Raw genomic sequence first — 26708 nt, forward strand, 5'->3', positions numbered from 1 at the left:
ACTTGTACCGTGTATATACTCTAAGCTTTGATATATTTATTAATCTTTTGAATTGTATTGTTGTCAGTGTATTACTGCTATTGAAATCAACCTTTTATTATTATCTATTATTATTTTACACATACACACACACACACACACACACACACACACACACACACACACACACACACACACACAGACACACACACACACACACACAGACACACACACACACACACACACACACACACACACAGACACAGACACACACACAGACACACACACACACACACACACACACACACACACACACACACACACACACACACACACACACACACACACACACACACACACACACACACAGACACTGCGAGATACAAAGGCGGGACATCACGAGCATAGCTCCCCTTCCCGCAAAATACAACTAGGTAAATACAACTAGGTAAATACACACACACACACACACACACACACACACACACGGGCGCGCGCGCGCTTCAAAATACCCAGAGAAGTAACTAAACTTACGACAGGGGTTCAATTAAAACAGCCATTGCGCGATCAATATCACTGACACAGTGTATTGGATCAATATTGTCAATACAATATATTCTATCAATTCTGTTAAGACAATATATGGACTCAATATTATTGTCAAAATGAGAGATCGTTTTAGGGGTCGCTTAGCTAAAGCGAGTTTTGTGTATTCGCGCCACGGGTGTAGTCGACGTCAAAACACAACGCTAAGGGGAGACGGTTACCCAGCTGTCTCTTTCTCTCTCACCCGCCAACCGTCATATCTGGTTCCACTGTGTAAATAACTACTTATTATTCTTCCTAGTGGGACTTTCTAAGAATTATTGAAATTTCAGTATTCGTAGAATATTTTCCATCCATGGTTGAGAATATACATTACACTGTTTCGAAGTTTTTTTAATCCTTTTAGTTAGGTTAGAGCAGGGTTGGGCAACCTTAATAAGCGCGCGTTCTAAAATCAACCAATTTTCAATGCAAAACGTTTTCCACGAGCCAACTGAAACTGATGGGAACATATAATTATTTATTATAATCTAATTTTTATCAACGAGGAGCTAAGATGAGAGGGAGGAAAGGGTGGGGGATGGGAGCGGAATGGGTGGGAGTAGATACATGCCTTTGACTTGACTATCTCCCTTATTAGGGAAAGTTCTTGGTATATAGATACATAGATAGACCAAGCTTTAAGCTTTGGGGGAACATTTTCAAATATTATAAAAGATGTATGATTTATAAGTCATGCTAGACTGAATTAATATAAATTTCAGTGATTTTGATTTTCTTTGTGTGAGTTAGTGGATGCTTTGTGATGTAAGTTAGTGTAAAAGTGGGCTCTAAGAGGCCACTGAACAGCAATACATAAACCCCCAACCAAATCTTATTCAACTGACGAGCTCCCACCAAGATAACTACAAGAGAATTAAGAGCATACGCCAGGAGGCGCGTAGCTGTGACTGGAATCGTCAGAAGACCTCTCTGTCTGGGAAAAGTGAAAGTACACCGACATCTTGAACACATGAAAGAGTCAGATTACTAACACTTATTCAAAGAAAAACAACAATAGTAATAACACCAACAATGATAATAATGATAATAACATTGAGAGTAACACTAACCCTGTGGTCGTTATTTCCTGCTTCTTCTTCTTCGATGACGAAGACGAAGGCTCTTCTAGCTAGTTTCTTTTTCACTCGTATCACTTATTAATCCTACCTTAGCTAATTATTCTCTACATTCTTCTTCCACTGCACTTTTCTCACTCGCTCTTCCCCTGGTTCGATCCACATACACCCATACTTACACCACATTCACTACATTCATGCCATAAGCCCCTACTATACGTCTCAGGCATTTAATCTCAAACACATTTAAACTCTTCCTCTCTTATGTTCCATGTTTCTGTCCCATGCAGTGTTGTCGGCACAATCACGCCTTCATACAATCTCCTCTTAGCATTCATTCTCAAATGTCTATTTCTCATTACATTTTTTAATCCCCCAAGGCATTTACTCGCTTCTCTCAATCTGCATTCAACCTCCACCTCCATTCCTCCCTTTCCCACCACATTCGCCCCCAAGTATCTATAGCTATGCACTTCCTCCAGTCTCTCTCTCTTAATACTCATTTCCAATATGCTGCCATCCTCTCCCATTGTATACCTCATCACCATACTTTTGCTCACATCTATTTTCAACTTCCTTCTTTTGCACATCTTCCCAAACTCCGTCACTAACTTCCTTAATCCCTCCTCTGATCCCGCTACAAGCGTAATGTCGTCAGCAAACAACAGGCTTATGTCCATCCTTCACCCAACCACATCAAGGGCATGTAACCTGAGTCCCCCCACCGCCACTTTTCCCCGTCCCCTTTTCTGTACTCCTCACTACCTCATTTATACCTGTACTCTATCTTCTTGTAACCATTCTGCTGGGGTAAAACAGGAATTCTCATGCCTTACCTGGGGCTAATCAGGAACGCCCTCTACACGCGGGAAGTGAAATCTACTCACTTACCGTAAATTACACACACACACCTCTCACGAACATAGCCACGTCCCACGCACAAACATCTACACTTACTTTTTCTTCGACTAAAATTCGCTTCCTTTCTAACTTTCTCTTATACTACATCTTCTCATTTCAGTTTACCTCCCACTAAAGATTTTTCCGTTTTTCCACCTTTCTCTCCAACTACGTCTCCTACCATTTTCTAAACTTTCGTTGGTGATATAATCTGCTCTTCCTCCCGGCGTTGACGCCGCCGTCCAAGCTCCCAGTCCAGTTCTCCCGAGCCACGACCACCAACAAGCCCCTAATCGCTCGCAAATCGCCCGGTGGCAATAGCCCTCTTTTATACGCTACTGTCTTTTCATTTTCTTACAGACATTCTTCCCCTCCCACAAAAACCGATCCCGCGCAAGCGAGGTGGTCTTTCCTAGAGATTCAGATTCAGATTCATTCTGCTGAAGACTACAGATAGTAGTCGAAATATACGGTTCTCCTGTACTTCTGATATTATTTCTCCGATAGTGGGTTTAAAGTGCACATTTACAAATGTGTTACAACATTACAGTTTCCTAACAACAACAACAACAACAACAACAACAATTATAATAATAATAATAATAATAATAATAATAATAATAATAATAATAATAATAATAATAATAATAATAATAATAATAATAATAATAATAATAATAATAATAACAATTATTATTATTATTATTATTATTATTATTATTATTATTATTATTATTATTATTATTATTATTATTATTATTATTATTATTATTATTATTATTATTATTATTATTATTATTATTATTATTATTATTATTATTATTATTATTATTATTATTATTATTATTATCATTATAGTAAACAAGTAAGTTATTTGCATGGATTTTTCACTATTAAAAGTTTAAAACACACAACTCTTTATTAGGAGCTATCTATTAATTGGTAAGAACTTGGGCGTCTAAAATTGTTTACATGAAGACATGAGTGACCAGCGACTAAAAGTAATAACAAAAATAATTGAACAAATATACCTATGCATTTGTTTTTCTGTAGATATGTAGAGGGACATGTAAGTATTTGGGTGTTCAATGAACTGGAATAAATCAGTGCACGGTAGCACCATGTTTAACTTGTCCTTTTTAACGTGATAAATGTAAACTCATTCAACATGTCCGGTGGAAATGAATTTTTTTAGGCTATATTGAGAATTCTTATATTACGAATATTAGTCTTACAAAGAGTTTGTGGAGACAAAGACAAATTTAATTATCCCAAAGTCAGAGTGACTGTCAGACCTCACGCACGGTAACACTCGTGAACAGTTGGCTGGAGTCGTTGGCTTTGTCCCTACGCCCACTGACCTATTCACGTACTATACGTAGTTTGAGTTTATATTCAATCTATCGAGTTGCTCCTTTTCTACCTTGCGTTTTTACATTCAAACAAAAGTTAGATTTATTTCAAGTAATTGAAACTGCAATGTATTCATTTTACATTTTCATACGAAACTACAAATAAAAACAACAAAGTTCTGTCAAACTTGTTTACGTTTGTTTTGAAGTTCAAATTTCCCGCTCATTCTCACATATGAAAATATTATGTGTATATTTTCCTGAATTTATCATAAACGTTTTATTATAAATTCATAAGCAAAAATCTACTAAAAGAATAGTATAAATGAATTATAGATACATGAAATGCGAATTAGTATGGTTATTGTCTGATATGTTTGCAAGAAAACCGCACTATTAATCTATTATGATAATATTTGGGTGATTTTCATATTATTTTATAGTACCAGAAATTGTTTTATAGCACAAACTGTTCGTAATAACATATTTTGGTCAACTGGTTTCGTTGCGGCAGTAGCCAATCATCTAACAGCGGTTGATTTTAAACGACGTAAACAAATCTGGCGTCATGGGACCGGGGGCAGGAGGGTATATTTTACTTAAATTTTATGGCTCCGAAGGATAATCCCTCTTGAAGAAATTATGAGCGACAAGAAACCCATAGTGGGACCCTACAGGGCTACCAAACTAGTAAGTTGAACTAGTTTTTTGAGTTTAGAGAACGGTTTTGTGTAAAGCTACCAACCCGTGGGAGACAGGAACAGGTGCACATAAAAAATAATTGCACTAACGACGTTCCCACGAAATTATACCATTTAGAGAAATGTACTAAATTTGCTTTAGGGCAGACTTAGTTGGTGACCTTTTAGAAATGAGTGAAATACTTGTGGAAATTAGACAAGGAATCTGGAATTTTGTGATTGTACGATTGACCGTGTACAATTATCTTTTTTATTTTGCATCGGAATTTAGTTTTTTAAAGCTGTTTTGTCCTTAATTGCATATAAGTAATATTTCCATAAAGTCTTTTGAATGGGAATTATATGGTTTGCACACAAGATATGGCCTCTGTACTGAAGGAATTTGTATAAATTATTATAGAAACTTCAAACTAATCAGTCAATAGTTTGCATGTCTGTAGGCTATGGCCTCCAAGCGTTGAAGTAAGTTCTTGAGTTTAGCTTCTTTATTACATAACTCTCTCTTATCTCTTTTACGTTGAATAACAGGAAAACATCCAATATTAATGTTTGACCATAATTATATAACTTTTATGGCTTAGCCTTAGGTAAATTTGTTTGGATGAAATAAGATGGGATGTGGGTCTGTTACATGTTCCATCACGATTATGCTTGGTATTCATTCTAGTTTTGCTGTTCGTTAATTCATATGATGAAAAGTAAAAGACTTCTTTACCACATCTCTGTATTTTTGTAATTTCTGAGAAAATGGAAAATTTAGGAGTTGAGGTAGGACAGATATAGTAAAGCAAGTAAATTTTGACATTCTCATGCAAGGCATAGAACTACTGTGAATCATTACAAAACAACACTTGTGAAACTTGATGGTTGTCTTGATGTACTGTACAGTTGCTGGTGATCTGAAGCGGAGGTAGTGATGACCTTTCATCCACAAGAGCCAAGGCGCTAATCATCCTAATGGAATAGGCAACAGATGGGTTACTTTAACTTACTAGGATGGGTGGATAGATAAAACGTGAACTGCTGTGGATCTGCTATGTCTTGCTGCATTGATTCTAACTGAAGTAGTGGTCAGGGAATATAGATGACCCTTCATTCACTAGACTAGGAGTTATGATAATAGGGAAAAGGTATTTTGGCATGTGCATATATATAATATATATTATATATAATATATATATATTCACAAAACCACAGTGGTTGAAATATACAGAGCGTCTGTTTCTTTTGCTTTGTTTCTCCGACTGTATATATGTATATATTGAGTATGTGTATATACACACCTCCCTTAAAAGGGGGAAGAGGCCCTTGGTATATTATATAGATAGATTTGTTACTGGCTAGTAGGAAGAAGAGAAAAAAAAACCAGTTGCATGTTGTTGACTGTTCTTGTGTGAAACGGTTAAGGATAAATCGTTGAAGGGTAAAGGTGTTCATAACTTCAGATGTGTAAATTCTCTTGGACATCCATCTGGCAAGACCATTACATTTAACTTCATTAATAAGGGTCAAATTTTCATGCACAGCATTGGATGCTGGAGGTATGATGATTGATGCATCATAATACTTGTGTTATAACATATAGTATAAAGCCACTGCTGTATTACTCATTCATTCTCACTCTGAGTAATAATAAACAAAATATGATCAAGCCAGTTGTCAGGATTTGGGGGTCACTAAGCCACAACAGCAAAATAAATATAATCAAGACGCTGACACTGGCATCCTTGTATACCCACTCATACCTCATGATGTCTATGTAGGCATCCTCATATGTAAGAGATTAAGTACTTGTCATTGGCCCCTGTCTCTACAAGAAAACATTAATTCTTATTTTACTTTGTATTTCAGTGGAATGATGCTGTAAGGTCTTTTTATAATGGCATGCCACTTTCCCGACACTGGCGCGGTCTGCGTCAGTATGACAATTGCTTCACAGCTGCAGATGCTATAGACTGGCTACACCAACACCTTCGGAATGACCCGAACTTTGGCACGAGTGTTAGCAGAGAACAGACTATTAAACTGTTGAGGAAATTTGTCAAGAGTGGCCTCATTGAGGAAGTCAAGAACAACAAATCAAATGTGGAGAATTTTAAGGACAACAGAGATCTTTACCGGTAAATGCAGGGTGCTGTGAAATGTTACATCTCTGATAGTTTCCATTCGGTTTTGAATTTTTAACATGTCATTGCATACCACAGTAGGTTTTATTTTGTAGCTCATATAATTCTATATGTCACTTTTATAGAATTCTATATTAAACATGTTTTTTTCATTAGTTTCAGCAATCGGTCACCACTGAAGGCCTTGCGTACTCCAAAGACCCCCGGCCGAACTGCTCTGGCGTCTGTGAATAAGAACATCCCAGATTATGGTAGTTCTCCTGTACTCAGAAGACATGTACAGGGGTCCAGTAAGGTGAGGCAATGTCAGAAAGTAATCAATTTAGATCAAAGTATTTTTATTATTTTATCCTAGTAATAAAAAGATGTTTTGGAAAGAAATTAAGAGAGGAAGAGGAGGCGAATCAAGTAGAGAAGAAAAGGTAAAAGGTGCAGATGGAGAGATGATAATGGAGGAGAAGGCAGTAAGGGGAAGATGGGCAGAATATTTTAGGGAGTTGCTTAATGTGAAGGAGGATAGGGAGGGAAAGATAGCTGCAGTGGGAAATGCTAAGAAAATGAGAGTGATGAGTGAGGAAAATGGAGGAGAAATAAGGAAGGATGAAGTGAAGGCAGCAGTTAAGATGATGAAGCAGGTAAGGCACCTGGTCTGGATGGATGCCATGCAGAATGTCTTAAAAAAGGAGGTATAGTGATGGTGGACTGGTTGGTGAGGTTATTTAATGTTTGCTGGGGAGAAGGTAGAGTGCCAGAGGACTGGAGGAGTGCGTGTATAGTTCCACTTTACAAGGGAAAGGGGGACAAGTGTGAATGTAGTAGTTTCAGAGGGATTAGGTTGTTAAGTGTAGTTGGGAAGGCTTATGGGAGGATCTTGATTGAGAGGATTAGGAGAGGAACAGAGGGAGTAATTGGTGAGGAACAGTGTGGGTTTAGGACAGGTAGAGGTTGTGTAGATCAGATCTTTGTGGTAAGACAGATATGTGAGAAAGCTATAGGTAAGGGGAAGGATGTTTTCTGGGCCTTTATGGATCTGGAAAAGGCTTACGACAGGGTAGACAGAAAGGTACTGTGGGAGGTTATGCGGATATACGGGATAGGAGGAAAGCTTTTGGGAGCTGTCAAGAGTTTTTATGAGAGTAGTAGAGCTTGTGTCAGGATTAGAAATGGAGAGAGTGAGTGGTTTGAAGTAAAGGTGGGACTTCGTCAGGGATGCGTTATGTCACCCTGGCTGTTCAACTTATACATGGATGGGGTGGTGCGAGAGGTGAATGCAAGGGTAGTGGGTCAGGGATTGGAGATGGTGAAGGAAAATGGAGAAAAGTGGGAGGTGAGCCAGCTGTTGTTTGCTGACGACACTGCGCTTGTGGCAGGATCGGAGGAGGGATTGAGGAAGCTGGTGACAGAGTTTGGGAGAGTGTGTGATAGAAGAAAACTGAAGATAAATGTGGGTAAAAGTAAGGTGATGAGATGTACAAGGGGTGAAAGTGGCAGTAATCTGGAAGTGAGCATTAAGGGAGAGCAACTGGAGGAAGTGGATAGTTTTAGATATTTGGGTGCAAATGTGGCAGGAAAGGGTGGAGTGAAGGTGGAGGTAGAATGTAGATTGAGAGAAGCGAGTAAATGCCTTGGTGGTTTAAAAAGTGTAATGAGGAATAGGAATCTGGGAATGGATGCTAAGAGGAGACTGTATGAAGGAGTGATTGTGCCAACAGCACTGTATGGAGCAGAAACATGGAACATGAGAGAGGAAGAGAGAAGGAACTTGAATGTGTTTGAGATGAAGTGTCTGAGAAGTATGATGGGGGTTACTAGGCTAGATAGAGTGAGAAATGAGGAAGTGAGGAGAACAGGGGTGGAAAGGGAGCTGGGAGATAGGGTGGATGAAAGAGTATTAGGATGGTTTGGACACATGGAAAGAATGAGTGAAGAAAGACTAGTAAAGGAGGTATGGAAGGCAGATGTGGAGGGAGTGAACATGAGGGGACGTCCTAGGATGAGGGATGGATGGGGTGAAGGGGGCTTTGGGGAAGAGGGGAATGTCTGTTGAGGAAGGACGGGAGAGGACAGAAGACGGGTGAATGGAGAATGGTTGTATATGGAAAATGTTGTGATGCATGAGGTGGATTGGACAGGGGAATGGGGATGAGGTAGTGTGTGTGAGCAACAATTTTTGACGCAGCTGGAAGGGATTTCTCCCCGTCCTCTCCTTTATATGGGGGGACGGAGAGGGGGGGTCGCCGATTTAATGAAGCGGCCTTGCTGTGGATGTGCTGTGTCCTGCGACACTGCTTCTGACCCAGGGCAGTGGACAGGGTGCAGGGATGACCCGTCATCTAGGAGGTGCTAAGATGGGAGGGAGGGTGGAGGGGTGTGGAGTGTTTTCGGGGATGAAATGGGTGGGAATGTTTTTGTGCCTTGTCCTTTTTGGCTACCCCCCTGGTAAGGGGGAAAAAGCCTTGGTATATGTATGTATGTATGTATCCTACCTAAGGTCATATTTCATTACCTAACATCCTATTCCTCACTTTTATTTAGGTTATGGAATGTTATTTTTGGTGCTGATTTGTGTAAACATGTAATAGTATGCTCTAGGTCTTCAACATCAATTTCATTTAAAAATCATGAAATGCAAACTTTTTTAATAATTTTTAAGTCTAAGGTTGATATTTATATACCCACGCAGACTGGAGACACTTCCTCTTCGAAGCCAGCATTGGGAAAGCTAGATGCCATTAGTTTTGTGCGACGCAGTACACGTAGGTACAAAGGAGATAATGCCATCAACACTGACAAGGAGAATAAAGGCAAAAGCAAAGACAAACCAGAAGTTAACAACATTCCAGAGTGCCATTTGGTCCAGCGACCATTAACGCAAGAGGAACAGGAGGAAGTGTGGAAGCATGTGCTCATCGGAAAGTAAGCACTGAGGGTACTCTGCTCTCTATGGGGTGGCATAATAATATATCAATATGTAGGTTTGGATGGGATGGGTATTTTGGTTTTGGGTTTGTGTTTTGGAGATAAATATATCAGCCTAAATTCATTAGGTATAGTTTAGTGGGATGTGGTGCTCAGGATTTTTTTCCATGTGCCATTGTGGTTGCTACTCTACATTCCTATTTTATATTGGAAGAACCGGTTTAGTTCTATATAGACGCACTTGCGGTGATTTGTTAATGGGCTTTGTAGCTGGCTTGGTTCATATACAGCACATTGATAGATCACATTGTGATGTAACCATACATAAGTTTCAGTGATCTCCCTCTGTAGCAGAAAGTTTGTCATTATAAAAATTAGTGCAACAGGTTGTGCATACAACTTTAAATATTTCTATACGGGGATTCAGCATTGCAGTCACATGTTTTGCTTGCAAAATTGTGGGTTGGTTTTCATATGGGATGCATTTTCATTCTGCAGTATCAAAACTATTTAATTAGAATGATGTTTACTGTGATAATTGTTAGTAATTAGGTCCTTGTGAGCAATTTCCAATTCAGATATAATTTATTTATACCTTTAATAAGTAGTTGTACTTTTGTAAGATTTTGCTCATAGAATCTCCACAAATGATATTATGACAGATGCACTTTAGAGTACATCAGATTTTATTCAGTATTATGTGTTTTAATATATTCATAATTTTTAAAACATTTAACAGAGGTTGTGAATGATAATGTTAGGATACAATGCATGGGTAGCTACTGGGCAGCTTAGTGCTTTTGTGGTGTTAAACAAGTTAATGGAGTTTAAGGCTGTGGTCCGTGATAGGTGGTATAAACTCCATAGCTGACATGTTACAGATCCAAAAATAAATGAAATTGATCATGCACCTCTTTGCTTACCCAATTTGAACTGTGATAGGACACCCAGTGCTTAAAACCTGAAAGAGCTGTGGCAGAATATTTCTTCGTTTGATACACAGCCTCATCCTTTGTGGCTCAGGCTTCACCCTATCCTATGTACCAAGCTCTGGCCTAGTTTTAAAACTGCAAAGAGGAACAGAAGTTAGATCATTGTCTTAGTGCACCATAAAAATAAACTTGCTAGAATTCAGTCATTCAAGGGTTTTATGCAATTCTGAAAAGCATTTGATATCTGAGTGTATAGAATACTGCATCAGTATTGCACAAAAGAAATGAGGTTATTTGAAATCATGATAAAGGATTTGATGCTTCTGTAGAGAGTAACAGCATAAATGTTTAAAAAAGTGCATTGAATGAAATTTTACAAATTCATTTATTGGCAGGAGTAGTTATACAAGGTTGAAAAAACATCAACTGAGCATAACATAGGTTAGATATTAGTTTGTGGGGTCTAGTGTAATCTTTTAATGATGCATTAACCTTCAGACTGGACTGCTTGGTGCACAAGATGTTAAGCTGTGATCCTCTGCCACTGTTTGATCCTAGTCTTGCCCGGGGTGCCTGGATTCAGCACAATATGACAAAGCTCACTTCACGTGGGGTAGTACAGGTTGCTCCGGGACACATAGATGACTTGCCCAAGTGGATTCTCACTGCCATGAAATGCCTTGCTCACTGTAAGTACTGGAATATTTGTGTTTGTATGGAAGGTTCTGCGGTGAATTCACATTATTTGACCCAGAAAGAGTAGCAGAGTAAAATTACCCTAGATGGAATCACCATAGGATACCCCACCCTACATTGTCCCACTTGAGCCTTTCTCAGACAACACCATATCAATTCCTTGAATAACCTGTGGGTCAGTCTGATAGCCATTGCCGGTTACCTGGGAGCTGTGGGTCTCAAGCAAGAGAGACAAGGAAGACTGATTGAATAGGAGCATTAATATTATTTTATTACTTGGATGTGAATGTGACAGGAAAGGGAGGAGTGGGGGTGGAGGTAGAATGTAGATTGAGAGAAGCAAGTAAATGCCTTGGTGGATTAAAAAGTGTAAAGAGAAATAGACATCTGGGAATGGATGCTAAGAGGAGGTTATATGAAGGAGTGATTGAGCCAACAGCGATGTACGGAGCAGAAACATGGAACATGAGAGAGGAGGAGTTTGAATGTGTTTGAGATGAAATGTCTGAGAAGTATGATAGGGGTTACTAGGCTAGATAGAGTGAGAGGTGAGGAGGAGAACAGGGATGGAAAGGGAGTTGGGAGATAGGGTTGATGAAAGAGTATTAGGATGGTTTGGATACATGGAAAGAATGAGTGAAGAAAGATTAGTAAAAGAAGTGTGGAAGGAGTGAATATAAGGGGTGGGGTCCTAGGATGAGATGGATGGATGGGGTGAAAGGGGCTTTACAGAAGAGAGGAAGGACTGGAGAGGACAGAAGATAGGGGTGAATGGAGAAAGGTTGTATATAGATGATGCTGTGATGCATGAGGGGGAGTGGGTGGGGGATGGGGGGTGAGGAAGTATGTATGAGAAAAAATTTGACACAGCCCAAAGGGATTTCTCCCCGTCTTCTCCTTTCCTGCATGAGGGGCCGGAGAGGGGGGATCGCCGAATTTATGAAGCGGCCTTGCTGTGGATGTGCCGTGTCTTGCGACACTTCTTCTGATCCAGGGCAGTGGACAAGATGTAGGGATGACCCGTCATCCAGGAGTTGCCATGATAGGAAGGAGGGTGGAGGGGAGTGAAATATATGGGAAATGAAATGGGTGGGAGTGATTTCTATGCCTTTTTCTTTTTGGCTACCCCCTGTGTAAGGGGGAAAAAGCCTTTGGTATATGTTGTACTACTGAATGGTGACCTGTTCAGAGCTGGGTAGTGGGGGTTCTGTTCATCTCATGAGTGTTTTCTCTTCTGGGCTTGTGTAGTACCATGTGTTCTAGGACAGAGTACTTTGTTTAGTGTTCTGCGTCTGTCTGGAATGAAAGTAGTGTTGTTCTTCTTTTTTGCTGTGTATATTTCTTGAGTGGATGAGAGGTGTGAAGCACATGCCATGTATTGAACTGGAGGGGACCCAATTTAGGCTGTCAGGCCTTACTTTGTAGGTGCTGTGTCTTGATGCAGTGCCTCTGACTTGAGCAAGTGTAACAAGGACAAGGATGACCCTTCATCCAGGAAGAGCTGAGATAGGAGGCACAACAATGGGTATTTTTGAATGGGTGTGGGATGGATTTAAGGTTAGTGTGTGCTTTGTCATGGGCACCCCTATTTGAAAGAAGACTGGACCTTTTGGTATATGATAACTGTACATACACATACATACATATACCAAGGCCTTTTCCCCCTTACAAGGGGGGTAGCCAAAAAGAAAAAGGCATAAAATCACTCCCACCCATTCCATCCCTGAATACACTCCACACCCCTCCACCCTCCCTCCCATCTTAGCATCCCTGCACCTTGTCCACTGCCCTGGGGCAGAAGCAGTGTCGCAAGACACAGCACATCCACAGCAAGGCCGCTTCATTAAATCGGCGACCCCCCTCCTCTCCGTCCCCCCATTGCATAAAATGAGAGGACGGGGAGAAATCCCTTCGGGCTGCGTCAAATTTTGCTCACACATACTACCTCACCCCCCATCCACCCGCCCATTCCACCTCATGCTATCACAACATCATCCATATACAACCATTCTCCATTCACCCCTGTCTTCTGTCCTCTCCCGTCCTTCCTCAACAGACATTTCCCTCTTCCCCAAAGCCCCCTTCACCCCATCCATCCACCTCATCCTAGGACGTCCCCTCATGTTCACTCCCTCCACATCTGCCTTCCACACCTCTTTTACTAGTCTTTCTTCACTCATTCTTTCCATGTGTCCAAACCATCCTAATATTCTTTCATCAACCATATCTCCCAGCTCCCTTTCCACCCCCGTTCTCCTCTTCACCTCCTCATTTATCACTCTATCTAGCCTAGTAACCCCCATCATACTTCTCAGACACCTCATCTCAAACACATTCAAACTCCTTCTCTCTTCTTCTCTTATGTTCCATGTTTCTGCCCCATACAGTGCTGTTGGCACAATCACTCCTTCATACAGTCTCCTCTTAGCATCCATTCCCAAATGTCTATTCCTGATTACACTCTTTAATCCACCAAGGCATTTACTCGCTTCTCTCAATCTACATTCTACCTCCACTTTCACTCCACCTTTCCCTGCCACATTTGCACCCAAGTATCCAAAACTATCCACTTCCTCCAGTCGCTCTCCCTTAATGCTCACTTCCAGTCTACTGCCACTTTCACCCCTTGTACATCTCATCACCTTACTTTTACCCACATTTATCTTTAGCTTTCTTCTATCACATACTCTCCCAAACTCTGCCACCAACTTCCTCAATCCCTCCTCCGATCCTGCCACAAGCACAGTGTCGTCCGCAAACAACAACTGGCTCACCTCCCACTTTTCTCCATTTTCTTTAACCATCTCCAATCCCTTGCCCACTACCCTTGCATTTACCTCTCGCACCACCCCATCCATGTATAAGTTGAACAGCCAGGGTGACATAATGCATCCTTGACGAAGTCCCACTTTTACCTCGAACCACTCACTCTCCATTTCCAATCCTGACACAAGCTCTGCTATTCTCATAAAAACTCTTGACAGCTCCCAGAAGCTTTCCTCCTATCCCGTATATCTTCATAACCTCCCACAGTGCCTTTCTGTCTACCCTATCATAAGCCTTTTCCAGATCCATAAAAGCCCAAAAAACATCCTTCCCCTTTCCTATAGCTTTCTCACATATCTGTCTTACCACAAAGATCTGATCTACACAACCTCTACCTGTCCTAAATCCACAGTTCCTCACCAATTACTCCTTCTGTTCCTCTCCTAATCCTCTCAACCAAGATCCTCCCATAAGCCTTCCCAACTACACTTAACAAGCTAATCCCTCTGAAACTACTGCATTCACACTTGTCCCCTTTTCCCTTGTAAAGAGGAACTATACTGTAAGAGATATGTGGAGGGAGGTTATGCATGAATGATGAGGCCCGAAGGGATGTTTCCCACTTGTTCCTCATAGATGAGTTAATGATTTGGCAGGGGATGGTCATTATATGGTGAAGCTCTTTAGGGGGATAAACCAGCTGTAGCTGTTGGGCCATGCTATAGAAAAGCTGTGCATTGCTGTATTAAAGAAGGGGTGGTGCTTCTGTGAAATGCCGAGTTGAAGGGTTGGTTTTTTGTGTGTGTGTGTGTGTTTGATTTGATTTGGCCATCTTGTAAGAGGAAAGGCATAAGTACATAGATAACATATACATACATATACCAAAGGCTTTTTCCCCCTTACAAGGTAGGTAGCCATAAAACAAAGGCATAAAAAACATTCCCACCCATTCCATCCCTAATACACTCCACTCCCCTCCACCCTCTACCCTCCCTCTTATCTTGGCACCTCCTGGATGACGGTTCATATACCAAAGGCTTTTTTCCCCTCTTACATGGGGAGGTAGCCAAAAGACAAAGGTATAGAAACCACTCCCACCCATTCCATCCCCTACATACTCCACTCACCTCCACCCTTTTCCCTCCCTCTTATCTTGACACCTCCTGTATGATGGGCATCCCTTGCATCCTGTCCACTGCCCTGGGTCAGAAGCAGTGTCGCAAGACATAGCACATCCACAGCAAGGCTGCTTCATTAATTCAGTGACCCCCCTGTCCCCCATCCCCCTTCCCCTCATGAAGAAAAGGAGAAGACAGGGAGAAATCCCTTTGGGCTGTGTCAATTTATTTTTCACACATACTCCCTCACCCCCCCCCCCCATCCCCCACCCATTCCCCCTCATGCATCACAGCATCATCCATACCCAACCATTCTCCATTCACCCCTACCTTCTGTCCTCTCCACTTCCTCAACAGATATTCCCCTCTTTCCCAATGCCCCTTTCACCCCATCCATCCAGCTCATCCTAGGTCGACCCTTCATGTTCACTCCTACCTCTGCCTTCCACACCTCTTTTACTAACCTTTCTTCACTCATTCTTTCCATGTGTATACATATTGATATATTTTTTTAGCTGTAATGCTTCATTATATTATTTTGATTGAAGTATTTAATTAAAAGATCAGGCTTGACTGATTTTTAGTTTATGGTTAATGTATTATATTGTTCCAATGAACTTTTATTTCTTTGCAGGGCCGAACACCTCAGACTCAAGTTGTAACATTCCCAATTACCCTGGAGTAGAAGTGGATGTCTTCAAGATTGTCCGCGATTTCTTCACCAACATGGTAATATTTAGATTTTCTTTTATCATTAATGTTGTTGACGGAACCTGGTGTAAGTCATTGTTATGAATAGGTATAACAAAGTTCACACATTTGATATATACATACATATACCAATGGCTTTTTCTCCCTTACAAGGGAGGTAGCCAAAATCAAAGGCATAAATCCACTCCTATCCATTTCATCCCCACATACTCAACTCCCATTCACCACTCCTCCCTCTCTCTTTTCTTGGCTCTTCCTGGATGATGGGTCATCCCTGCATCTTACTCCCTGCCCAGGGTCAAATGCAATGCAGCAAGACACAACACATCTACAGCAAGGCTGCTTCACTTAATCAGCAACCCCCCCCCCCCCATCCCCTCATGCAGAAAAAGATATATATATATATATATATATATACACACACACACACACACACATACATACATACATTGATATATACTTACACATAACTGCTTACATCTATTCATATCAGAAGGTTTCTTCACTTTTTAAAGGGAAGTAGCCAGCCTAGGCATGTACCCACTCTTCATCCATCCAAAACCCATTTGTTATCCCTTTTTCCTTGACTCTTTGTGAATGAAGGGTCATCCCTATCCCCTGCCCGCTGCTTGGATCAGAAACAATGCAGCAAGACACAACACCTCCACAGTAGGGCCTGATAGCCGAAGATGGTTTACCCCCAGTGCTTCATTATGTGGTGACCCTCATACATTTACAAACACTCCATTTGCACACATCTCTTGCCCTCTCCCCTTCTTTGCTTGACAGATATTTCCTAACTTTGCCCTCTCTCTTTCTTGCTAGACAGACATTCCCCAAGTTAAACTTTTTCTTTCACCTTTTCACACTTGAAGAACTGGCAGCTGCTCCCCCTCCTACTATTTTCAGTCGGTGACAAGATTAACAATTCCACACCAATATAACACAGACTACAGAGATCTATAGGCAGGCCCAAGGACTTTTGCCAACCACATTGGGACTACAGGTTTTCCACTTAGTGGAACTTGAAGCAACAGTTAAGATTTTAAGCTTTGGTCCATAGAAGTACCCCTAAAAAATTCTCATGCACTCAGAAGCCATGTACCCAAGTGGGTGGGAATGGGTATGTGCCTTTTGACTTGGTTACCTGCCATGTAAGGAGGGGGGACCTTGTTATATAGATAGACCACGCAATCAGTAGTCCCAGTGTGTGGGTAGTCATTCTTTGGACATCTCATTGTTTTCATTATATTGAATTTTTTTATATCAGAATTCTTTTTGCCTTACAGGCTGTTCCATTGATCCCTTATGAACTGTATGAGGCCGTGGTTCGTGTATACATTGGTGCAGAGTTTCTAGACATCACCTATAGATCTCCAGACCGAAGTGGTTCCTCAGTCTCAAGTCCTAGTTCAAGTTTTGAGAACTACAACCCAGAAGCTCTTGTCACATCTGACTCTGTTGAGGATCTAATGCTGAACATGAGTATTAGTGGACAACAGAAAACATCAACTCCCTTTCTAGGAGAAGAGAACAGAGGGTCTTCTCTTCGTCAAAGGGAAGAATGCAGTGATCGGAACTTCAGGTGTCAAGGCTCACTTCACAGTGCTGAAAATGCCAATAATACATGTGCCCCTTACACACCTTCCAACCATGGGACCTCCTATATTGGCACAAATCTTCAGAGTTTAAAGCTAAATAGGTTGAAGAATTACACAGACTTTAAAGAGACAAATTTGTACCCAACACTGCTAGAAGGGAGCCATGAGGAAAGTGCTTTGAATGTGGATGATACTAGACTTGTGTTTGGACAAAAGGGTGTGGACCTTAGTAAGATGAGTGATATGAATCGTGTAACTGGCGTAACCAAGTCAAATAACAGTGCGCAGTATATGAGGCACAATAGACAGAACAGTAGTGGAAATGTGCTTTGTCATTTACTTAAAGCAAATAAGGAAAATGAACAAAGATTTGGTCAAGGTAATCGTGTGTTTGCTCATGATAATATTCAACCATATACTCAAAGTAAGAATGTAATAGTTAATCAAACTGACGCATTTTGTGTGCCATCAACAAATGCCAATTATAATGGAGATAGAGAAGGATATGATAATCACAGTAGGCAGGAAAGCAGTGCTAGTTCCAGTGTAGAGGCTCATTGGAAATACAGTGAAGGGGGAGGTGTTAAAAGGAAACGTATATATGACGACAACACGTTTCTTAGCTCTAGCGAACTTCTTGGTTTAGACCTGCCTCCTAATTCATGTTTTGAAACTGCATTTACATCTGATAGTCCAAGAACAAGAATTATTCCACAGAAATCAGTTGATACAATTCACATAAAGAATATGTCAAGGTGTAAGTCAGAAGTGTTGTCTCGTAAGCGGCCAAAAAGTATTGCTGTAACTTCAGCATCAGCTTCAGATGTTAAAGACCAGTTTATGCACCCCTGGGGTCAAGGTCACAGTGAATCCAAGAATATTTCTACAGTGTCAGATCTCTTCAAGTCAAGTATCATGTCTGGTAATATATCTGGAGAATATGTAACGCCTCCAGAGAGTATTCAGTCACCCATGAATAGATCTCGATCTGCTGGTAACTTGCGTGAACTAGTTCAAGACACAGATACCAGAGAAAGATGTGGTTTTTATCGTAAGTGTTCTCCAGATTCTGTAAGTCTGCACAGCGTTTGTGATATTAAGCCTGAATTAGATTTTCGTCAAGAAGTACCATCAAGAGGTGCAGTGGGGTATGTGAAGGCTCGAGACTCTATACGGAGAAAACGTTTAAGGGAAGATTCTCTCACGAGAAAGCGACTTCACGCAAATGATGATAGTGAAGGGTATGATGATAGAGGGAGTTACCCTGAAGTTAATCACTTGCGAACAAAATCTGGAGGCTACATGAACTTGGCCTTGACATCCTCATGTGAAGAGGTGTTGGAAAGTCCTATTGATGATTTGTATGATGACAATGTATCCATAAACCATAATTTGAATCATATAAGAACAAAGTCTGGTGGATTTATAAATTTGGCTCTTGCACCTTCCAACATAACCCTGGAGGATGGAAATGGTGCTGATATGTGTGCAGCACCTTTAACATCCAGATCTGACTCGTGTGTGCTAGACAAACCCAAGGGTTCTCTTCAGCAGTACAGGATCCGGTCAAAGACCCCAGATGGATGCCTGAGCCATAGTCTTTCATCAGGCAGTTGCAGTGTGTACCATTCAGCCTTATCTTTAACTGGACGCAGTTGTACGCCTACCTCTCACCACTCTTCACGAAGTGCTACAAGAGCTCCAGCTCTTCCTCCTCGCTCTCCCGTTCCATCTGCTTGGCCGCAGCAGTGTGAAAGTGGTAAGTAGATGAAAGGTGGTTTGGGATTGCATTTTTATATTTTTATTTTAACTGGCTATCTTAGAATGATAAAGTTAATAATTCATATTTATTAAGGTATAGTTAAAACATGCTTTCTTTCTGCCTTCAAATGCAGTTGCTGCTCCAAATAGTGCTGTGGGCACAATCTCTCCTTCACACAAACTTGTTTTTGCACTCTTCTCCATATGCCTGTTTTCATTAAAAAAAAAAAAAAAAATTGAGTCAACCCTGACATTTGTGTGCCTCCTTTACCCTGTAATACACCTGCACCTCTATTACATCCACTGCTCCTTACTCCCTCAAATACCTCTCCACTTCTTGTAGTTTCTCACCTTTTGAATTTGCTTCCAGCTTGCCATTACCATCACTCCACATATACTTGCATCTTTCCTCTAAGGAGTGGTGGGAGGGAAATTCAATGTAAGGAGGGAGCATTGGAAAAAGTACAACTGCCTGAACTTAGTCTTGATAGTTCCTTCATTTTTCACCATCTTCATCTTGTTCCTATTCATACCTATATTACTTTCATGCCTCACCAAGTGTTGTGATGTTTTTTATGTACACTGTAGAACAGTAAGAAAGGAATGTCTATAATTGATTATTTATTTCAGGAGGAACGATTCATGACTATGAAAATGTGTTTGACACTGCCCAGCGTCCTCTTTCTGTTTCTGCAACAAATCTGAGTGATCAATGGGCAGACAGAACCCCATTTGGGCAAACTCCGCCTTATGCAAAGAACGGTGTGTGGCGACACTACCACTCGTCCCCAAGTAAGCGGGTGATTGGTCGCAAGAAGGGCCTGGAGTATTACTATGGGAGCAAAGCTTGCCTGCCTGGTATGCAGCTTTGGTTTTACATGCATGCTAACCTGCTTAGCAGCGTAGCTTAAATTGTTATACTGACATGCATTTTAACATTATATATGTTCACTAGAGACAGGAAAAGTCCATCATGTGTAAGTAGCAAGGTTGAGGCTCGCCCACATCCCTTTGTTTGTTGTTGTCCAATGGAAAAAAGTATATTGTTAATTTGTGGAAGTTTTGAGTGGTGTTTGTATTTTTCACTTAAATGGCCCAAGTTCAATTCCCTGGGGCGGACTCAAAAATGGGTACTGATAGTAAAGTCTATATAATTATACATACATTTACATATACCTTATACAGACATGCACACCTTATTCTCTAGTTTAACACCATCCTGCCACATGCACACCTTATTCTTGTACTAAAGCCTTCTGTGTATCTACCCAGACATGGCAGGTTATGTTTAGGTGAAGGCACTTCATGCCTGTTAAGCAAAAAAGGGCACACCTTTTGTCTAAGCTTTACCCCTGAGGTTCCCCACAGATATGGGTGGGGCTATCAGCAGTAGAGTGGAATTTGAGACAGAACGAGCCTAAATATGTATGAGATGAAGTGTTTAAGTAGTATGGTGGGGGTTTATAAAGATGGATAGAGTGACAAACGAGGTGATATGGGTGGAAAGAGAGCTGACAGATATGGTTGATCAAAGAGTACTGGAATGGTTTGAGCATATAGGAGGAGTGAAGAAAGACCAAAGTGTGGAAGGCAGAGGTGGATGGAGTGAGTTTAAGGGATGGATGTTTAAGGTGAACTGGGCCTTGGGTACAAGGAGAATGTCTGTTGAGCAGGGAAGGGAGAAAGTAAAAGATAGTTGTGAGTGGAATATAAATTGATGTGGCCTGAAGGAATTTCCCCTTGTTTTCTGTTTCTACATGAGGCAACAAGAAGGGAGGGTTACTGTTCTAATGAAGTGGGTGGCTCTGCTGTGGATGTGTTGTGTCTTGCTGCATTGCTTCTGACCTAGGCAGGGGACAGGGATGACCCTTTATCCTCAAGGATCTAAGAGTGGGATGGGTGGGGGTAGGTGCCTTAGTAAGCTGCCTCCTTTATAAGGAGGAAAGAACCCAATTGGTATATAGATAGATGTTAATATTTTATGTAGAAGGGTATGCTATTGTGTGTTCAGGTAAGTGTTTTTGGGTGAAGATGTGGGGATGGATGCAGATTCAATTCCTTGCATTTTGGATAATGTTTGAGTATGATGCATGTAAGATGCACCCAGGAATTGTCTATGCAGCATTGGATTGATACATGTGTGAGCAATTACAGGATTTGTGCATGTTAGGGGAGAAGTCGTTTGTATTAGCCAGAATATTCTAAAAACTGTATAGCTGGGGACAAAGGTTACTAAATGATAGTTGTATTGCTAACTAACATGGACAGAGTCAAGTAATACAAAATCCTTATTAACATTAAAAATATAAAACCTTAATTCTGGCATGGGTTAACCACTGATGGTGATTGTTTATTGCACCTCTATTGATCATGGTACTTTAACATTCAATTTTTTCTCCAGCCAGCTCATTTCCACTCCTATATGTTGCTGCCAGTGACACACACTTCTATTTTTCCATTATTGCTCTCTGATAGATAGAGGTAGAGGTAGATAGAGGACAGGTAGAGGTTGTGTAGATCAGATCTTTGTGGTAAGACAGATATGTGAGAAAGCTATAGGAAAGGGGAAGGATGTTTTTTTGGGCTTTTATGGATCTGGAAAAGGCTTATGATAGGGTAGACAGGAAGGCACTGTGGGAGGTTATGCAGATATACGGGATAGGAGGAAAGCTTCTGGGAGCTGTCAAGAGTTTTTATGAGAGTAGTAGAGCTTGTGTCAGGATTAGAAATGGAGAGAGTGAGTGGTTTGAGGTAAAGGTGGGACTTCGTCAAGGATGCGTTATGTCGCCCTGGCTGTTCAACTTATACATGGATGGGGTGGTGCGAGAGGTAAATGCAAGGGTAGTGGGCAAGGGATTGGAGATGGTTAAAGAAAATGGAGAAAAGTGGGAGGTGAGCCAGCTGTTGTTTGCGGACGACACTGCGCTTGTGGCAGGATCGGAGGAGGGATTGAGGAAGTTGGTGGCAGAGTTTGGGAGAGTATGTGATAGAAGAAAGCTAAAGATAAATGTGGGTAAAAGTAAGGTGATGAGATGTACAAGGGGTGAAAGTGGCAGTAGACTGGAAGTGAGCATTAAGGGAGAGCGACTGGAGGAAGTGGATAGTTTTGGATACTTGGGTGCAAATGTGGCAGGGAAAGGTGGAGTGAAAGTGGAGGTAGAATGTAGATTGAGAGAAGCGAGTAAATGCCTTGGTGGATTAAAGAGTGTAATGAGGAATAGACATTTGGGAATGGATGCTAAGAGGAGACTGTATGAAGGAGTGATTGTGCCAACAGCACTGTATGGGGCAGAAACATGGAACATAAGAGAAGAAGAGAGAAGGAGTTTGAATGTGTTTGAGATGAGGTGTCTGAGAAGTATGATGGGGGTTACTAGGCTAGGTAGAGTGAGAAATGAGGAGGAGAACAGGGGTGAAAAAGGAGCTGGGAGATAGGGTTGATGAAAGAATATTAGGATGGTTTGGACACATGGAAAGAATGAGTGAAGAAAGACTAGTAAAAGAGGTGTGGAAGGCAGATGTGGAGGGAGTGAACATGAGGGGACGTCCTAGGATGAGGTGGATGGATGGGGTGAAGGGGGCCTTGGGGAAGAGGGGAATGTCTGTTGAGGAAGGACAGGAGAGGACAGAAGACAGGGGTGAATGGAGAATAGTTGTATATGGATGATGTTGTGATTGCATGAGATGGAATGGGCGGGTGGATGAGGGGTGAGGTTGTATGTGTGAGCAAATTTTGACGCAGCCCGAAGGGATTTCTCCCCGTCCTCTCATTTGATGCAAGGGGGGGTCGCCGATTTAATGAAGCGGCCTTGCTGTGGGGGGTGTGGAGTGTATTCAGGGATGGAATGGGTGGGAATGATTTTATGCCTTTTTCTTTTTGGCTACCCCCCCGTGTAAGGGGGAAAAAGCCTTGGTATATGTATGTATGTATGTATGCTCTCTGATTGAAGGAAATTCAGGCTGCAGAAGCAACTACCACACAGGATACAGAACACCTCATACTGTTTTCCCAGAGTGGCTTATGATCCCACCCAAAGGCCGTTGCTGGTTCTCTGAAGGTTGCAGGTCTTTTGCAAGAGACACCAGGGGCAACAGATTGATTGGTTGAAATATCCCTGTCTCTCTCTTGCTCTTACACTCACTCCTAAACACATCTATCTTCCCTCTTACAAACTTACTATAAATTTTTCCCATTTTACTTTCATCTTGGCACCTCCAGGAGGTGCCAATATGGGAGGGAGAGAGGAGGGTGGAAGGGAGTGGAATATATGGGAAATGGAATGGGTGGGAATGGTTTCTATGCCTTTTTCATTTTGGCTACCCCCCTGTGTAGGGGGAAAAAGCCTTTGGTATATGTATGTATATACTTTCATCTGTACCAAAACCATGCATATTTAATGACCCAGTAACCAGTCTTGGTTAGGGTCCTCCCAGATCCTCTTATGCCATGACTTTTCATGGGAGAAAAATACAGAATGGGGGTTCCTAGTCCCTTCACTCCTTTCCAGTAAGTCGTCTTCTATGACATGCATGGGATCATGTAGGCAGCATTCTTTCCCCACATCACAGAGGGATGAGGAAGAGGTAGTTATAGAAGTGTTAAAGGACAGGTTCAGGGGAACATCATAAAGGAGGGATAGCTTTAGTACAAAAGTATATTTCTACAAGTAAAAATATAACAGATAAATGATGTATGGGTCTGATCTGTAAAAGGTGCTCCAAGACAGTCTTAGAAATATTGACTGCATGTTTCCATTCATGCAGTCAGTACCCCAGTATGGTGTACCTATTTTCTTACCTTGATTAATTTTGGTTTCCAAAAATGCACTATATATATGTTTAAGGGATGGATTTTGGGTGGATGTATGCTTTGATTTGGATATTCCACATATAAGGGAGAGAAGGCCCTTTGTATGTATATATGGAGAATGTATAATGCTTGCTTGTCTTCCTACAGGATTACTGACACGTGAAGGGAAAGATGTAGCTATAAGTGCTCTCCAGTTACTGCTGTTGCTTCTGCCTCCGGTGCGACGTCGGAAGTTGCATCTGCTGCTTCTAATGATGAACAAGGCCTCCAATAATGACAAACTCTCTTTGGATCCACAGCATACCACTAGAGCGCTTGTAAGGCTTTTCAGTAATTTGATCAGTGTTTTGCTTTGAGGTATCTCATGATTTCAAAGGCTCTGTGTCAAAGATGGATATATTGTATGGTTTGTAAGAGGAGATTTTGATCAAGAGTAGCTATCTGCCATTGGCTTCTTCCCCCTTAACCTCTTCTATGAGTCAAATTCTTCTGCACAGCATCTGACACCTGATGTATGATGATGCATCACAATACTTGCATTATAGAATATAAAGTCACTGCTGTATTACTCTTTCTCTTTCACTCTGAGTTAATAAGCACAGAAAAGGTGATCAAGCCACTTCACAGAATTTGGGGGTCACTCAGCTACAACTACATACATACATACATATACTAAGGCTTTTTCCCCCTTACAAGGGAGGTAGCCAAAAAGGAAAAGGCATAAAATCATTCCCACCCATTCCATCCCTGAATAAACTCCACTACCCTCCACCCTCTCATCTTAGCACCTCCTGGATGATGGGTCATCCCTGCACCTTGTCCACTGCCCTGGGTCAGAAGCAGTGTCGCAAGACACAGCACATCCACAGCAAGACCGCTTCATTAAATCGGCGACCCCCCCCCCTCTCCGTCCCCCCATTGCATAAAAGGAGAAGATGGGGAGAAATCCCTTCAGGCTGTGTCAAATTTTTCTCATACTACGGGAGAGGACAGAAGACGGGTGAATGGAGAATGATTGTACAGTTGAAGCCCGATTTAACGAACTAATTCAGCCAAGGTCCAGTCCGCTAAATTGAATTTTCCGTTAAATTGAGCGAGTGAGCGTTGGTGTAACAGTGTTGCCAGAGCGGATTATAAAAATGATACGTACCTAAAAATTCCCTAGTGTACACACACACACATACAGTATATATATTATTGTAAGTGAATTATAGGCAGCACAATCGTGAATTGCAAACAAACAGCAACGTGCAGTAATTTGTTGCAACGTTTGTGTGTGTGTCGTGTAACAATGATATGAGCTGTCTGTGAATTTCGTGGAATATTAGTCATAGCTTCGTGTTTGGTTTGATGTACATAATTCTAGCGATTAATAGGACTGGGCAGTTGGTTTTTGGATAGTGAGCGTTATTGTTGTGTTGTTGCAGAAAACGTAGTTCGTGTACTGATTTTGAATTTTCCCATCAACTTACTGTTTCATTATTTTGTTTTCCTATTATATTGTCTATTTCTACTTGAATATATTTCTGCTACAATTATACTTTATACATATACTGAATTATATATTATTATATATATATATTTATATACCTCCAAAGTACTAAATTATAAATTTTTCCTTGACTCCACCACCACAATCTGGTAACATTGTACTCTGAGACACACATGTGGCCAGTTGACGGAAAATGCTCAACTTAGCTTACCGTTCCCACTAAATTGAGCTATTTCCGTAGACACGCCTCTGGCCAGCTAGCAGAAAATGGTCAACTTAGCGGACCATTTCCGCTAAGTTGAGCATTTTTGTTATTGCTATTTGCAGTTCGCTAATTTGAGCTTCCACTAAATTGAGATTCGATAAATCGTGCTTCTAGTGTACAGTATATGGATGATGATGTGATGCATGAGGTAGAATGGGCGGGGGAACTACATACATACATATACATATACCAAGGCTTTTTCCCCCTTACAAGGCAGCCTCTCTCCTTGTTGCACAGGTCCTGTGTCAGCAAGTAGCACTGCTCAGCTACAACTACAAAATAAATATAATTAAGACACCAATGCCGGTATCCTCGTGTATCCACTTGTGCCTCATGATGCTTATGTAGGTGTCACCATATGGAAGAGGTGATAAGGGAGATAGCCAACTTAAGACATGCAACCACTCCTACCCATTCTACTTCCATCCACCACTCTTGTTTCCCACTTATCTTAGCTCCTTGTAGATGAAGGGTTATCTCTGTCTTCGTCTCGCAGCCCAGGTCAGAAGCAAGGCAGCAACAGTCAAGTCAAGAGGAACTAAGAGAGGGAAACAAATGAGTGATGGGTGGGAGTGGGTGATGCCTTGGCTAGCTACCTCCCTTATATTTATTTATTTATTTTATTATTATTATTATTATTATTATTATTTTTTATATATATATATATTTTTTTATTTATTTATTTATTTTTTTTTTTTTTTTGGGGGGGGGAGTGAAGTATCACTCTTGGTAGATAGAAGAGTGGTCTCATATAGGAGCAGAGATGTAGATGAATTAATTATAGAGTTGGAGAAGCAAGTAACTGTCTGGGGGAAATGAAAAGCATCATGAGGAGTCTTGGGATAGATGAAGAGAAAACTGCCACAGGCACATTTTGTAGAGTTTTGTATTTTTACACAACCCAAGGGAAGATCA

At 41.2% G+C, this 26708-nt stretch overlaps 1 protein-coding gene across 3 annotated transcripts in view; it reads left to right on the forward strand.

Moving 5' to 3' along the window:
- The first annotated feature begins 4423 nt into the window (after positions 1–4423).
- Positions 4424–26708, forward strand: part of LOC143021201 (uncharacterized) — a 32740-nt gene continuing 10455 nt past the window's right edge. For 2 of the 3 annotated variants that reach the window (XM_076178539.1, XM_076178540.1), the window contains exons 1-9: positions 4424–4585; positions 6448–6716; positions 6879–7017; positions 9406–9638; positions 11072–11262; positions 15788–15882; positions 17154–19224; positions 19857–20084; positions 24184–24353. In XM_076178539.1, coding sequence (XP_076034654.1) covers positions 4538–4585; positions 6448–6716; positions 6879–7017; positions 9406–9638; positions 11072–11262; positions 15788–15882; positions 17154–19224; positions 19857–20084; positions 24184–24353 — 3444 coding nt within the window. In that variant the 5' untranslated portion in view covers positions 4424–4537. The remainder of the gene's footprint in view (positions 4586–6447; positions 6717–6878; positions 7018–9405; positions 9639–11071; positions 11263–15787; positions 15883–17153; positions 19225–19856; positions 20085–24183; positions 24354–26708) is intronic. The other variant, XM_076178541.1, reaches the window with a different exon arrangement.

Source organism: Oratosquilla oratoria, chromosome 41 (genome assembly GCF_046742065.1).
Source record: "Oratosquilla oratoria isolate Oo_2021 chromosome 41, ASM4674206v1, whole genome shotgun sequence".
NCBI lineage: Eukaryota > Metazoa > Arthropoda > Malacostraca > Stomatopoda > Squillidae > Oratosquilla > Oratosquilla oratoria.